The 15,441-nt window shown below is 35.9% G+C and overlaps 1 protein-coding gene across 1 annotated transcript; it reads left to right on the forward strand.

The window, feature by feature from the left end:
- The first annotated feature begins 8,262 nt into the window (after positions 1-8,262).
- Positions 8,263-9,764, forward strand: LOC111889614 (BURP domain protein RD22). The gene is made up of 3 exons (XM_023885759.2): positions 8,263-8,393; positions 8,576-8,681; positions 8,767-9,764. Exons 1-3 carry the CDS (start codon positions 8,355-8,357, stop codon positions 9,582-9,584), a joined length of 963 nt encoding a protein of 320 aa, XP_023741527.1. The 5' UTR covers positions 8,263-8,354; the 3' UTR covers positions 9,585-9,764.
- The last annotated feature ends 5,677 nt before the right edge of the window (positions 9,765-15,441 follow it).

Here is a 15,441-nt window from a genome sequence, read left to right on the forward strand (position 1 = left end):
ATTTCGCGCATTGCACTCTCCCTTTTTACTTAAGAAAACAATTTTTAGAAAAACTTGACTTTTATATCTTTTTAAAAAGGTTTACCATTTCCTCAGATTTAGTTCTGACACACCCGAAAGTGTGCCCGAATCCCTTAAACTAAGGCTATGATACCAACTTGTAACAACCTAAAAACCAGATAAAATTTTTCATTTTTGAAAATAGAAATAAAATCATAACTTGTTCCCAAAAATCCATTACATCATATCATATCAAATATCAGAGTAACAAAATAGATAAATGCGGAAAGTGCTGGAGAATGAATGACGCGCCATCAAGTCGGACCCTTCCTTTTAGTATTGGAAGTACCTGAAAACACCCAAATTAACTGTGCAAGATCTTAGTGAGTTCCCAAATATCACATAACATACAACGAGAAAATACCATGCGACATACATAAAGTTGACATAGGCTACCCCCATGGTCTTTGCCTGGAATGCCATGGGCTACCCTTATGGTCTAATATCCAAGTGCCATAGGCTACCCCCATGGTCTTTACCTGAAATGTCATGGGCTACCCCCACGGTCTAATATCAGGTGCCATTGGCTACCCCCATGGTCTTTATGTAAGCGCCACATGTTACCCCCAGGGTCTTCATAGATTCAATGCATAACAAATAACAATCGACATATCAGATAATTGGTTGGCATTGGTGCCTTCGACCCATTCACATAGTGAGAAGACACACCTCGGTCCGCTGAAAACAATAGTTGCTCGGCTACCAATCCAAAAATCTCACATTGTATAAATATACAAACTACCGTAATTAGGATTATGACATAACCTAGCCAAGGGCCTACAATCCTAATTCCAAATCCCTCTGATATGGCCCAAATGCCTTTCTTCCTAAATGGTCCTATTATCCAAGGTCCAAAACAATAATGGGCTACAAGGCCCATTAGGCCCAACCATGCCACCTAAGGTCCAAAACAAGTACAAAGGCCTAATAACTCTTAATGGGTCTAGGCCCGATGCTAAATAAGGCCTAAATAGCTCAAAAGTCCAACGAAGCCCAAACTCTACTGGGGAGCGTACGTCTAACGTTCCTCATCAGTATGCTTAGCGTACTGGATCCTTTGGTTGTACGCACAACCTACAAATCATTATGCCCATCGTACAAGCTGGTTTTGCACAAATGACCATTAAGAGCTTAACTCCTGAGGTCATTTCGTCCAACTCCAGATCTAGGTCATATAAGAGTTCCTAAGGCATAAAGTTGGCAACTTTATGCCTTTGCATGCCATGAGGGAACCCAACACTTCATTTTATCTATTAATACTCTCTTCAAGACATTAAACCCATTCATAGTTCCTTAACAACCATCAAGTTAGCATTTTTATGCTGACAACCAGACAAAGGGACCTAGATCTAACATCCTTAACTCTTGGAGTTGCTCAAACTCACAAAAGAGGATCCATGGACCAAAAATGAACTCATAATTAGCCCTAACTCATTCTAGCAAAAGGAATAAGCAAGGCTGGACTTTTTACCTCCAAGAGCACCCCAAAATGAAGTAGAAGCGGGATCTATAAGCTCACCCACGTTCAAGAGTTGACCACCACCTTCTCCTTCTTACAAACCCACTAATATGGCCACCAAAAACACTTTTAAGCTCAATGATCACATTCTTTTGCAAAACTAGGGTTTTGGGACAATAAGAGACAATTGAGGCTGTTTAGGGTAAGGTCCAAATAGCATAAGAGTGTTTAAATAGGGTCCTTGCCCTAAAATTAGGGTTTTAGTCTTAAGCCACACATGCCCCGCGTACTGTTTGGTATGCCCCACGTATGTGGTGCATGCCCGCGTCCATTCCTCCTTAGTACGCTAAACGTATGCATATGTACACCTAGCGTACTTAGGGACCCTCCATGCAAAAGAAATTTTATTCCAAGGGTAGAAAGGGTAAATACCTGCATTCTGAACATTACAATACCTTTGGTCCATTCCCTCCAAATATCCCATGCAACCTACTACCCCTAATTCCTCCCTCGCATGTCATGCAGCCCAATACCCCCAATATTGGGCGATTGATCCTTACTCAATCTTATGTCATGTTCATGGGTAGATACCCTTTTTTAGAATCTTGCATTTTGAATCTTTTCAAAACATCATCTATGTATTTACTTTGGTAGTTTCCCAAGCCATGTATTTACACTTTGTAAGGTTGGGATATCATTTCCTATAAGGATTATCTCATCAAAATACCATACTAAGAGGACCACATTACACCTACTGACTTTGACATATATGCAAGACTCATCCTCACTTCTAAAAAATCCAAATTCCTTGACGTTTATATGAAAAAATATTTCGGCTTTGTGATCCTTGTGTGAGTATATTATGGACCTCTCAAGCTCGCACACTATGATATTTTGGACCAATAAAGACTTCAGGTTGTGTCATTTAGACATCCTATAGTAATTTTTATGTTAGGGAAAACAATTTTCACATCCATTTTCCATATTTTATAATCATAGAAAGTAGCTATGGCAAGTAATATTCTAATAGACCTAATGTTGGCTAATGACAAGAAGGTTTCCTCATAATCAATTCCTTGAATTTGAGTATAACCCTTTTCTACCAACCTATCTTTGAATGTGTGCACATTCATATCCATGTCGGTCTTTTTTTTAAAGATCCATTGACACCTAATGGTTTTTATGTGTGGCATAGGATTGGTTATCATACATGTATTAAATTTCACTTTCCATACTCTCCTTCCATTTAGCAACTTCGGTGTCTACCATTGCTTCTATGTAGTTAGATGACTCATCCATACTAACCAATGTACGATTACTAATTAGTAATCCTCCTTTTATTTCAATATGGAAACGATAAAACTCATGAGGTAAACGAACCCTATCAGATCTACGAAGAGTAGGAGTTGGAATTATGTCAGTTGACTCAACAGGTTCATTAACATCTAGTTGTATGAGAAGACAAATATTGAATCAAAATAATTTAATTAGCTTAGTAAATTAGAAAAAGCATCCATTTGGTTTGGCCAAATCTGCATGCTTCAACTTATCTTTTGTTTTTCAGCTAGACTATTCCTCTTATATGTTTTATGTTGTGATTTTTGTCTCATGCATATGTAAAAAGATTGTAATAACCTATTATTATTTTGTGTTTTGTAGTTTTTATTTCTTTTAATTTATTGTTTATTGTTTTTGTTGGTACCCGCCTCCTTACCACCCCTTCACGTTATTTAAATCCAATAACAACGACCAAACCAAGTTCAAAACATGCAAACTACAATTCATGAACTTAAAATTACATCTAATGTAATGAAATTTAATGATTTTGTTATTAAGTTAAATCATGCATGTGATTAAGTACAATAATAATATTTTCCTATAACAAATAAGATGGTAACATGGCTGATTATGTTAATAAAATAATTTCCCATAACACCTGTGAGTAGATATTCACCATATAAATGCATATGATACATGGAATAATAGGAAAGTAGGGCAATGCGAGCCTTATGGGATATACAATGAAATAAGACCAATATAATATAAATAAATACATATATACATAATATATGTCTAATAGTCCCTCGCATTCAGAATGGGATATCGCACACGGATGTTCAGACTAGATCTAAAGTCAAGAAATAAAGATGTTGAAAGCCCTTTGGTTAAGATAACGACATCCTAAGAGGAGGATGGAGGATGAAGCACATGCATCTAACCCATAGCTACCTTGTCTCGAAGAAAGTGAATGTCGATCTCAATATGATTAGTGTGTTGATGTTAAACCAGATTGGAGGATAAGTAAAGCGCACTAACATTATCATAGTAGACTAGAATGGAAGACAACGATGGATAACATAGCTTACAAAGTAAGTTACAAAGCTAACATATCTTAGTGACGACATTTGAGACTCCCCGATACTTGACTTCAACACTGGACCGGGAGATTGTACCTTGACGATTAGACGATCATGAAATAAGATTTTGACCCAGAAGGACACAATAACCAGAAGTGGATCGTCTAGTGGTAGGTCAGGTCGCTTAGTCTACACTAGAATAAGAAACCAGGCCACGAGAAGGAGAAACGTGGAACCATAAACCATTGTCAAGAGTACCACGAATATATCTCAAAATGTACTTAAGAGTAGTGAAGTACGGCTCTCGAGGATCATACATGAATAAACACACCTGTTGCACAACAAACATAACGTCGGTTATGGTGAAAGTGACATACTAAAGAGCACCAACAAGACTCCGATACAAATTCTAATAAAAAAATAGGAGATCTGGTGCCATTAAACTTGGCTGAAGTGTCAGCCGATGTCCAAACAGGCTTACAGTTAAGCATCTTAGCCAGTTTAAGAATCTTGGTGGCATATTTTTGCTAAGATAAAAACATGCCATGATTGTTTCAGGTGACTGCAATACCTAGAAAATAGTTCAGAGAACCAAGATCATACATGGAAAACTCTGAACGAAGAGTAGAAATAACTTGTTGAGGTAGGCTTGTGGATGATGCAGTGAACACAATATCGTCAACATGTAGTAACAAGTAAGAAATATGGGTACCCTATTTAAATATAAAGTGAAAGGAATCTGATTTCATGTTTATGAAGTTGTAAGTAGTCATGAACTGAGTAAACTTGTGGTACCATGACCTAGGAGCCTACTTGAGGCCATAAAGGGACCGTTGAAGAAGACATACATGATTCAGGAAAGTAGGGTCTCGAAGACTAGGAGTCTGATGCATGTAGATAGTCTCCTGGAGGTGGCCATGAAGAAAAGCACTCCTCACATCCAACTGATGGACGGGCCAATGATGAGATGTAGCTAAGCTGAGAAAGTTCTGAATGGTAGATGGTTTGACAAACAGTCTGAAAGCCTTGTCACAATCAATACCAGGTCGTTGACTATGATGTTCGCTACAAGGTGTGCCTTATATTGGGTTAAGGACCTATCTGCATGATATTTCTTTTTAAACAACCAAATACAATTAACGACATTAAAATTAGGGGCCGAGGCACAATCAACCAAGTTTCGTTAGAAATACTTTCATTATATTCTTTAGTCATTGCATTTAACCAGTTAGGATCTAGGAAGGCTTGGGAGTAGGTTTGAGGAAGAGAAGAGGATGTGGATTCAGTGTGAAGATTGAGTTTTTGTAGTGGTTTGAAGATGTCGCATCTAGCACGAGTGTCCATAGGGTGAGGGTTTGTATGAGATATAGTGGTATATGGTTGAGCCGAGGGTGGTGGTTCGATTGTTACGGGGTTAGGTAAGGTAAAAGGAGGTAGTGATGATGTAGAGGGGATGAGATCGTGAGATGGAATGTTGTTTTTGGAATCGGGTTCAATGGATGGAGTTGCAACCGCAAGAGGTTAAGGTGGGCGATTTAGGCCATTGAGATGTTATAGCTGTCATCAACTTGAAGGGAGTAATAATTCAGAGCAAGTTTGGGAGTCATGGAGCCAAAGGGGAATATGAACTCGTTAAAGATAACATGTTTAGAGATGATGATATGTTTGGTATGAAGGTTAAGGTATCAGTACACTTTATAATTCAAAGGGTACCCAAGGAACATGCAAGGAGTTGATCGAGGTTGGAGTTTTTGAGTGGTGGGAAGGTGAGGGTAGCAAAGGCAACCGAAAACATTAAGGTGAGAATAAGATGGGTGTTACATTGTCACATTGAAAGGTTTGAATTGGGTTTTACATAGGAACGAAAATGTAAGAATTTAGAGAATACCTCAGATTTTTGTCGCAATGGATATACCCAAACAAACTGAGATAATTGATCAAGAAATATGACATAATATCTAATAGCGCTATGACTTTGTAACGAAGAGATCCAAACATCCAAATGAATAACATGAAAAGGATAACTAGCAACATTTTGAGATAAATCAAAAGTCAAGTGAACAAGTTTGCCAAGTTGACACGCATGACACGGTAATGAAGAATCTTTTTTATTACATGACATAAGATTTCTGGAAACTAAATGGTTGAAAACTTGGGAGTCGGGGTAACCAAGTCATTGATGCCAAGTGGAGGAACTAACAAAGAATAAAACTTGAAGAGACGGGGTTGTCACGGGATATAGATCGCCCGTGATGTCACATTGGAGAAGGATTTGACGGATCCGGTAATCCTTTACAGATAAATCGAATTCGTCAAATTCAATGGTGCACTTATTATCATGAGTAAATTGTCGCACAAATATAATATTTTTGATAATCTAAGGTGTAAGAAGAACATTGTTTAAAGATAAAGTATGGTAAGAATACCGGACTCGGTATGAAGATGTGTAGTGACTCTGGTATCCATATACAGTGGCGGAGGCAGCATATAACAAATGAGGTGCATCGCACCACTTGATGGTGGGTTCCATCCTAATTTTTAATAGAAAAATATATTTTTTTATAGAATTACATACTTGGTACCCCCACTTAAAAATATTGAATTCCATTGTTTTTCTCAAAAAAAAAACTTTTTAAGAAGACCTAAAATTTCAATTTTTATTTCTTATTTTTCTTATTTTCTATATTTTTATGATTATGGACCCCTTTTATCATTATTGACCCCGGTTAATGTTTGCTCAGGATCTGTCACTGTCCACAAGGCCGGCCCTAAGGGTGTGCAAAAAGTGCAGCCGCACAGGGCCTTGAAAAAAATAGGGTTTGATTTTTAGCAAAAATTATCTAGTTGATATATTTCTATATTATTTTGTTAAATAAAAAATCGAGACTTCTCTTAGCTCAGCCGTTCAAAGCGCTTGTCAATGGCGGTTTTTTCCTCTTTGGCGTTGGTTCGATCCCTATAGATCTCAATTTTACATATTTCTTTTAAATAATTCAATGAAAGTTAAATCTTTGGCCCTTCAAATTTAATAATTATTTTCATTTCGTAAATCAATTTTCATAACTTACAAGTTTTACCTCTATAACTTTGAAAATTCACATTTGGTTTCATTTAATCAATTTAATAATTTATTGTTTTTCCTAATACAATTTATCACCCTTTTAGATTATATATATATATATATATATATATATATATATATATATATATATATATATATATATATATATATATATATATATATATATATATATATATATATATATTATGGTCCCGTGGCCTTTAAAATTAAAGGAACGGCGCTGACTCTTCTCCATATACCAATCGTCATTAACAGTCATGGTGCTAAAAGTTTGAGGAAGATTTGTTGTAGCTGGAAAATTAAAATACTGTCCATGTGTTGGGCTGTCCAACAAAAAAAGTTTGGTGCTGCTGGGCGTGAGAAGCATAAACTGGACATTGGGGCTGTTGGAGTGGCTGTCTTTCTGTTTCTTGAAGGAATTTTTTGGGCCATTGGTCCTGAGTATTATTAAGGTAAAACGGGCGAGCAGGAGGTGGCATTCGCCAAAAAGAGAGGAAAGTAGAGAAAAAAAAAAGGAATAGGATCGGCAAGGATATTAGAGGCCTGATACAATGTTAATAAAATATTTTTCCATATTAGTAGATAGTCACCATATATAATGATACATGGAATAATAGGAAAGTAGGGCAATACACCTAACAATGAATAAGACCACTACAATATATAAATAAATACATATATTAATCCAACGCACATATCATCTCCTTTTCTGTTCTACTCTCTCACACTAGTTGTGGCAGTAGCATTTAATGTCAACATGGGTATATTCAGAAACTTTTGTCTTGTTCATTCTTCCTCCTCCTTTGTGTACGTCCGTGAATATGCAGCATTATATATAATCCCTATCATTGCGTCCTCCCTATTCTTCACCAGAGATGCCAACCATTTGCCGAAAACTCCATCAGCCACTAAGCCACGCTATCAAGGCCTTTGGTCCTCAAACCTCACGTGGACACCATAATACATGGAGCTCTTTGTGAATGTAACATGTTTTTTTATGAAGAATATATACCAACAATATATAGCATAACACGTAACATATATATAGTATAGGACATGGTGCCTTTTGAACCATCACAACCCTTCAAAGCACCCATTCATATTAACGGTTGGTTGATGATACTCATAAACAACTAATTAACTGGTATTATAACCACCATAACTGTCATATTGCATTCAAGCATAAATATGATTGCCGCCCGTTGCACACATATGCTTGGCATACTTGATCTTTACAGTCGGTAGTTGGGCATAATTATAACTGGGCGTCTTTCTTGGTGAGTGTGGCATTTTGTATTAATTAACTCCTCTATAAATACTCCACCAAACCCATTCTCCATACATCATCAAACGCTAACTTCCACATTCAGTTTAATTTCAGTTTCGTTTTTCTCCAATGAAGTTCAGTCTACTCAAGGTTTATACACTTTTTTCTGTAAGTACATTCTCATAATCATCATTAACTTTTTTATTATTTTAAAAATTCAGAATCTTTAATCATGTCTTTTACACCACCAATTGGTCCAAGAAATTCTCGTCAGGTTTGAAGTATTAAATGTGTTCGTGTATGATATTTTGGAGCTGAATTCATTTGTGTTTAATTGTGGTTTCCAACAGCTAGCGCTGGTTGCAAGTCATGCAGTGAATCCTGATGTTTACTGGAAGTCTGTATTGCCAAACAGTCCTATGCCCAAAGCAATCAAGGAACTTGTACAAACTACAGGTTCATCTTTATTTCTGATTTCTTTATTGAGTCTCCTTTGCTGTAATCTCTACAGATTTGGTAGAAATAATTTATTGATTTACAGAATGGTCGGAAGATAAGAACACAGCAGTCGGAGTTGGAGAGGACGGTGTAGCTGTGCATACAGGAAAACCAGGGAAACAGACGGATGTTAGTGTTGGATACGGATACGGACACAGTCCATTCAACTACAATTATGCTGCCTCCGAAGATCAACTTAAGGATAACCCAAACATAGCGTTTTTTTTCTTGGAAAACGACTTGCATCGAGGCACAGAAATGAAGACACATTTCATTAAAGACGACCAAAAAGCCACATTCTTACCTCGACAGGTAGCTGAGTCTATACCATTTTCATCAAACAAACTTCCTCAAATCTACAATGAGTTCTCGATAAAATCCGACTCCGTGGAAGCCCAAGACATGAAACAAACACTAAGTGAATGCGAGAACAAAGGCATTGAAGGGGAGGAAAAGTATTGTGCTACCTCGTTAGAGTCCATGGTCGATTTTAGTACGAGCAAGTTAGGTAAAAACGTTAAAGCGATATCAACAGAGGTAAACGCTAAAGAAAGTACTCCGTTACAAAAGTACACGATTGAAGGAGCCAAGAAACTTGCAGCAGATAAAGCTGTGGTTTGCCACAAGCAAAACTACGCATATGCTGTCTTTTATTGCCACAAAACTGTTAGCACTCGAGCGTATTCTGTTTCTTTGGTGGGAGCTGATGGTACCAAAGCTAAAGCGGTGACCGTTTGTCATACAGACACTTCGATGTGGAATCCGAAACATTTGGCATTTCAAGTGCTCAAAGTCAAACCAGGAAGTGTTCCAGTTTGCCATTTTTTACCCGAAGATCATGTTGTTTGGGTTCCATACTAATAGACACTACAGGAAGATCATGTTACACCTATATATGTAGTGCGTGTCATGTGTCGTTTCTGGACAATCTATAAGGTTTATTGATCACAATTGTTTTTTCCGAGTTGCTGCATCTTTCTGTGTGTTCTGTCTTTCAATGTTTGTAAGGTTAAGTAATAAATATTACTTTTTTTTTTCTAATTAGAGCATGTCTTTATTGATTCATAGTATTGCAATATAAACATTTTCATACAACATTGCAATTTGCTACATATAAACTTCTACATTTTATAAACTTACTACTCTAATTAAGAGCGTCTCCCGCCATTAAGTTTATAGCACGTTTGTTTCTCATATTAGGCCATACCGAAATGGTGGCGTTGTTTGGGATGCCACATAGATATTTTACCATTCCACACTCAACCCACCACGGTATGGAAATGGTGTTCATAGGTGGGCTGGTGGTGAAAGGGGGTAAAAAGAAAGAGAGAGAAAGAGGGAAATTGTGAGGGGCCAGATTCACCACCAATCAGATGCAGCGTCTTCTTCCGTCTTCTCATTCACATCACACGCAACCCACCGGCTTTGGGGGCGGTGTTCACGCGTGGGAGAGGCTGTCACCTCAGCCCAAGACACGTGAAATGCCTCCCATACCGGGTAGCTTTATCTTTCCACCAAGTTTATTAAACGAAATGTCACTAATTTAATTTTTCTTCAATCATTAGTAATCTTAATTAATTACAAGTTTTTGTAGTTAACATATATATATTTACCATCTTTGTAAGATACTATCATCTAATTTGTTATATTTTTATATTTTAAATATATATAACAATATAACATAACTAGTTGTGAGACCCATGTAAAGGGTTAATTTGAAAAAAAAAGTTAAATATGAAAGTCAAAATATTTGAGAACTTTGAATTTATAAGAAAATAATAATGAATTATTATTATTGAAATTTTTTTATCTTTTAAATTTAAATAAATAAACAAAAAAAACTAATGAACTTTAATTTGGAAATTTTGAAATTAAAAGGTAACTTCATTATTAAAATTGGTATCCATTTATTACTACATTTATTGTAATTATATTATATTAAAATATTATATGAAATTTAATAAAATAGAAAAACCTATAAAATGACATGTGGAAAAAAATTAATTCAAAATAACCACAAAATGACATATGGCAAGAATAAGAGTGTGACATATGGCAAAAAAAAATCTTCGTTTATTAGAGTGTGACATATGGCTAATATGATTTTTTTTCAAGATGACCATCTTCTGTGGAATGGGTCATTCCGTCCCATATCGACATGTTCCGGATAAGTTTGTGCAAAATCATATATCGGAATAACTACATATTTAGGACTAAAAAGGCAAAGAAGATATGGTATCCGATTTCGATAAGTTGGAAGTTTTATGGGTAAGTTATTGACTCATTTACTTGTAGTTGTTTAATTTTAAGATTATTGATGTACAATAGTTACTTCGAGACATAAAGAACACGTTCCAAGCAGTGTTGTAAAATTGTTATTTACAGTTAGGACCAACCCAAAACTAGTTTACTTAGTGTTGTATGTTATTTTACATCGAAATTTGGTATCCGACACACACAAAAGCAATCCTAAACATGTCCGGAATGCAAAGAGCCAACCCAGGAAGAACAAGTCTGAAATTTGAAAAACATTTCTGGAATACTCATAGCTTTTCGTTCTAAAGCACCCTTTACACTCTTGAATTGCCTTAAAAGTAGCATGATAAGGTTTTAATGCTTCTATTACATTATCTTTCAAACTCGTCGTTGTTGTGGACCTTCTTGCGAGACTCAAGGATCGACCACCACATGAGGCTATGTTCTGAAAGACATGTTTTGGTAGGTAGTTAAGCATTCCTGTCGGGGTAGAGGGGGATCATTTACTTTTACATTATCTATTTTACAAAGAAGTTGTGACAGTCCGTGGAAGAGAAATAGAGTAAATCGTTTTTGAGATCGAGGAGTACGAGCTGATGTTCAACAAGAGGGAATTGTGTCTTATAACCAACTTCTAGTTTGGTGAATATATTTGTGCCTAGGATTCCGGTATTGCCTTCTGATCACATGCATTTCATATGGTTAAGAAGGTTGACTCTATGAAATTAAAATATGGAATTGATGTGTTCGATGCATCACTTCATTAGTTATCTGACGAAGATGCGGTCTATGTATGTCTTTTATATCTGTTAGAGAGGGGTTTTAATGGTCAGCTGCCTCTTCAGCCTGTAAACGACGAATTTTTGGCTTCAGTATCAAAACTTTGATGAATTCAACAGGTATCATTTTGTTAATTTATAATTATCACTACAAATTTTTTTACGAAATTAATTGTGCAATTTTTTATGTCGCATATATCCATGGGGGATGGCAATTTGGGATAAATTGTAAACTTAGCTAGTCACTATATTCGATAAGGTTGAGAAGCATATAGATCCTGTGAAACAAAAAAAAAATACACAACCTTAAAAAATGGTGTACATCCTTAACAGATTTTTATACATTTTAAGGTAAAATACATAATTATCCTTTTAACATTTTATGTTTGCTAATATTTTGATACATGATTCTTTCAGACATGGATTCTTGAGAGTTTCCAGTGAGCAGTTTGTTTGCTAACCAAAAACTGAATATGATCTCTTGGGTTGTTGGATGGTGGAAGCTTAAGAGTTTAAAGACAGAGTAATGTGACAAGTTTCTAACATTGATGGGGTATGATTATCTATATAATTTATAATTTTCATGTATATGTATAATGATTTTAACAATTGATTTAAAATTTTGTTATCAGGATAATAGACTTATCGCCAAGTTGCAGCCGACGGCATATGAGAGTCATGTTAATTAGTCGCATTTTAGCTCTGAGTGGATTAAACGCCCTACTTTTGTTGTCACACCCGTTGACATACTATTTTTTCCGACACCATCACCTTGCAACTTGCCTACTTGTGAGCCTCCAAAAAAGAAGGCACGAAATGTTGCCAAAGTTTATATACATCTTACCCATCACCATTACCAACCATTATATCAACAATAGATAAGGACCAAATGGTTATTAAGTTGAAAAAGGAGCTTCTTGAATGTCGAAATTAGTTGATGGCATGTGAGATGCGTATTTTACAACTTGAAGTTATGGTAGCCCTACGTAAGGAGTCTGATAATAAGGGTAACAAAAAGGGATAATGTCACTGTAGCACATAGAACTTTCTTTAATTGGCTAATTTGGTCCTTAAAGTTTTTTTTTTGGTACAGTAGGCCAGTAAACTTGTAAGTGACCTTTTAATTACACCATTTTATGAAGTTTTAGAAGGTTTCCCAGTTACAATGCTTATGTGGCACAATGATGTGTCCAATAAGCTTACGTGGGAATCTTATGTGTCGAAGAAGTCCAGTTGTCGATATAGGCTTATTAATTCAAACCCTCATTCGGACCTCCATTAAATCTTTACTTGCCCTTCTCTGAAAATTCAAAGACTTCCCCCTCCCCGACTATTTTCGTCCTGAAGAAGAATGTCTTCGAGCTCATCGACGTCAAGGAATCAGCTACAAGTCACTCATGTTCAGTCGCAAGAAGGGGTAAGGGTTTGTGATTGTGTCGTTCCAACTAAAGAACAAACGTGTTGGCAGATAACAAACCCTGGGAGGCGATTCTGGAATTGTCAAAACAGTATGGTAGGTCCCGATTCTCCTGATTTTGATAAGTTGGGATTTTTATGATTTGATGTGTTGTTTCTTTCTATAAAGACGATAATGGTGTATTTGTATTTTGTTTCATCTGTTAAAAATCCTAATTTTATTTGCTTCTTGACGATCACTATGAATAAAACCCATTTCGTTGGTACATTAAAGGTAGATGATTTGTGATTGTGAATCAAACCCTAATTTTATTGGCTTTTTATAGACTAGATTGAAGAAATGTAGCTTCTTTGAATGGAAAGATGAAGAACAGGCAGACGGGTACTACAAAAATCTGCTATATTCTTTGAAGCAGAAACTGGATGCCAAAGAGGAACTGTCTGAGATGAACAATTTGAGGAGAACGATTGATGAAGTGGAGTTTCTGCTGTCACAGGAGCAGTATAAGGTGACAAAGAGTGAGAAAGAAGTTCATGATGCAAGGAAGGCAATAGGCAGGTACAAGATGATAGTTGCCCTGTTGTTTTCTTGCTTGGCCCTATGTGTTTTGAAGTTAAGGGGTGATTGTAGTTAGTTAGGTTGGTTAGTGTAAGCTTTTGTTTTTTTGGGATCCCTTGTATTTTTTGTAAAGGCGGACTAGAAAGTCAGTAATGATGGGCATTTTGTATGTATTGAAGCTGCTTTTAGTTATAAGTTGGGGTTATCAACCTTGATGTGTTGATGTTGTAAAGTGGTAAGTCCCTAATGAAAGGGCATATGATAAGTAATGTAAAAAAAATATTCAAAGTCCCAATTGTAGGGCATTTTGTATAATCAGATGTTGATGTTAATTAAACATATGCATGGCCTGTATTCCCAACAAATATATTTAATTAGGTTGGCTATTGTGCATGTTTTAAATTTGGGAACTAATGAGGAGGTGGTCAATGTGGAAGTACACTATGTATATGGGGACCATTTGTAGTTACTAGTCAGTTGGTGTTTTAATAATGAAAAAATGGGACATGTGAAGCCATTATAGAACCATATCCGGGACAATATAAAACATTCCCATGCATGCACATTATTCCAATTTTTTCCATGCATAAATATTCAAAGCCAAATGTCATGATTTTACTTAAAAAGGCAACATACTTTTATACTTCATGTCATACATAAATAAATGACCAACATACCCTTTTCTGTCATACATAAATAAATGACCAAAATACCCTTTCTGTCATACATACTTAAATGACCAAAATACCCTTTTCTTTCATACATACTTAAATGACCAAAATACCCTTTTCTTTCATACATACTTAAATGACCAAAATATCCATTACTGACCAAAATTCAAATTACCTTCATCCTATTATATAAACTTTAAATATAAATTACCATCATCCTATTACATAAACTTTAAATCCAAATTACCATCATCCTATTACATAAACTTTAAATCCAAATTACTATCATCAAATTACATAAACTTTAAAACCAAATTACCATCATCCTATTACATAAACTTTAAATCCAAATTACAATCAACACTAATCAATTATAAAAGCTTTTCCCTTCGAATTTCCTGGATCATCAACACCACCAATTGTTTTGCCTAATTTCAGCTTCAATATTCTCTCTGACTTTGTTCTCCTTATCCTCTTCAAAATCTATGAAATTAGCCTAACCTTATCTGTTGAACCTGGATAACAGGAGCAACCTCCTAAACATTAACATTATCAACATGGGCATTAGGATTAACCTCATCAACCTCCTGAACATTAACATTATCAACTTGGATAACAGGATCAACCTCCTCAACCTCCTCATCTTGAATAGCTTCCTCAACCACAACAACTTCCTCAACCACAATAGCTTCCTCACCCACAACACCCTCATCACCTTCATAACTTCTAAGTTGAGTAAATTGCATAGAATGACTAAATCCCCTGCACTACTGGATTCAACATCAGTACGAGTAGCTTGCATATTATTTTAAGTAGTATCCATCTCAATTAGAGTCATTCCAGCCTCTTCATGTTTTTGTGGTTCACTTGTACTACCCTACATGGCATGATATAATTATGTTAGTAACAAATCATATGTAAATAAATTTAAATTTTAAATGGTTTTACCTGTCCTGCATTTTGCTTCACACAAACTTTTTGTTTCTTCATATTTAACTTATGGGGCCTTCTCTGTGGACAAGTGGCCTTGTTGTGAC

The sequence above is a fragment of the Lactuca sativa genome, chromosome 1 (genome assembly GCF_002870075.4).
Source record: "Lactuca sativa cultivar Salinas chromosome 1, Lsat_Salinas_v11, whole genome shotgun sequence".
NCBI classification, from domain to species: domain Eukaryota; kingdom Viridiplantae; phylum Streptophyta; class Magnoliopsida; order Asterales; family Asteraceae; genus Lactuca; species Lactuca sativa.

Excerpts from the sequence above, each read along its gene's own strand:
- LOC111889614 (XM_023885759.2), top strand. The coding sequence starts at position 8,355 with ATGAAGTTCAGTCTACTCAAGGTTTATACACTTTTTTCT. Across the intron at positions 8,394-8,575 it reads AGGTTTATACACTTTTTTCT|CTAGCGCTGGTTGCAAGTCA; the intron begins GTAAGTACATTC and ends GGTTTCCAACAG. Across the intron at positions 8,682-8,766 it reads GGAACTTGTACAAACTACAG|AATGGTCGGAAGATAAGAAC; the intron begins GTTCATCTTTAT and ends ATTGATTTACAG.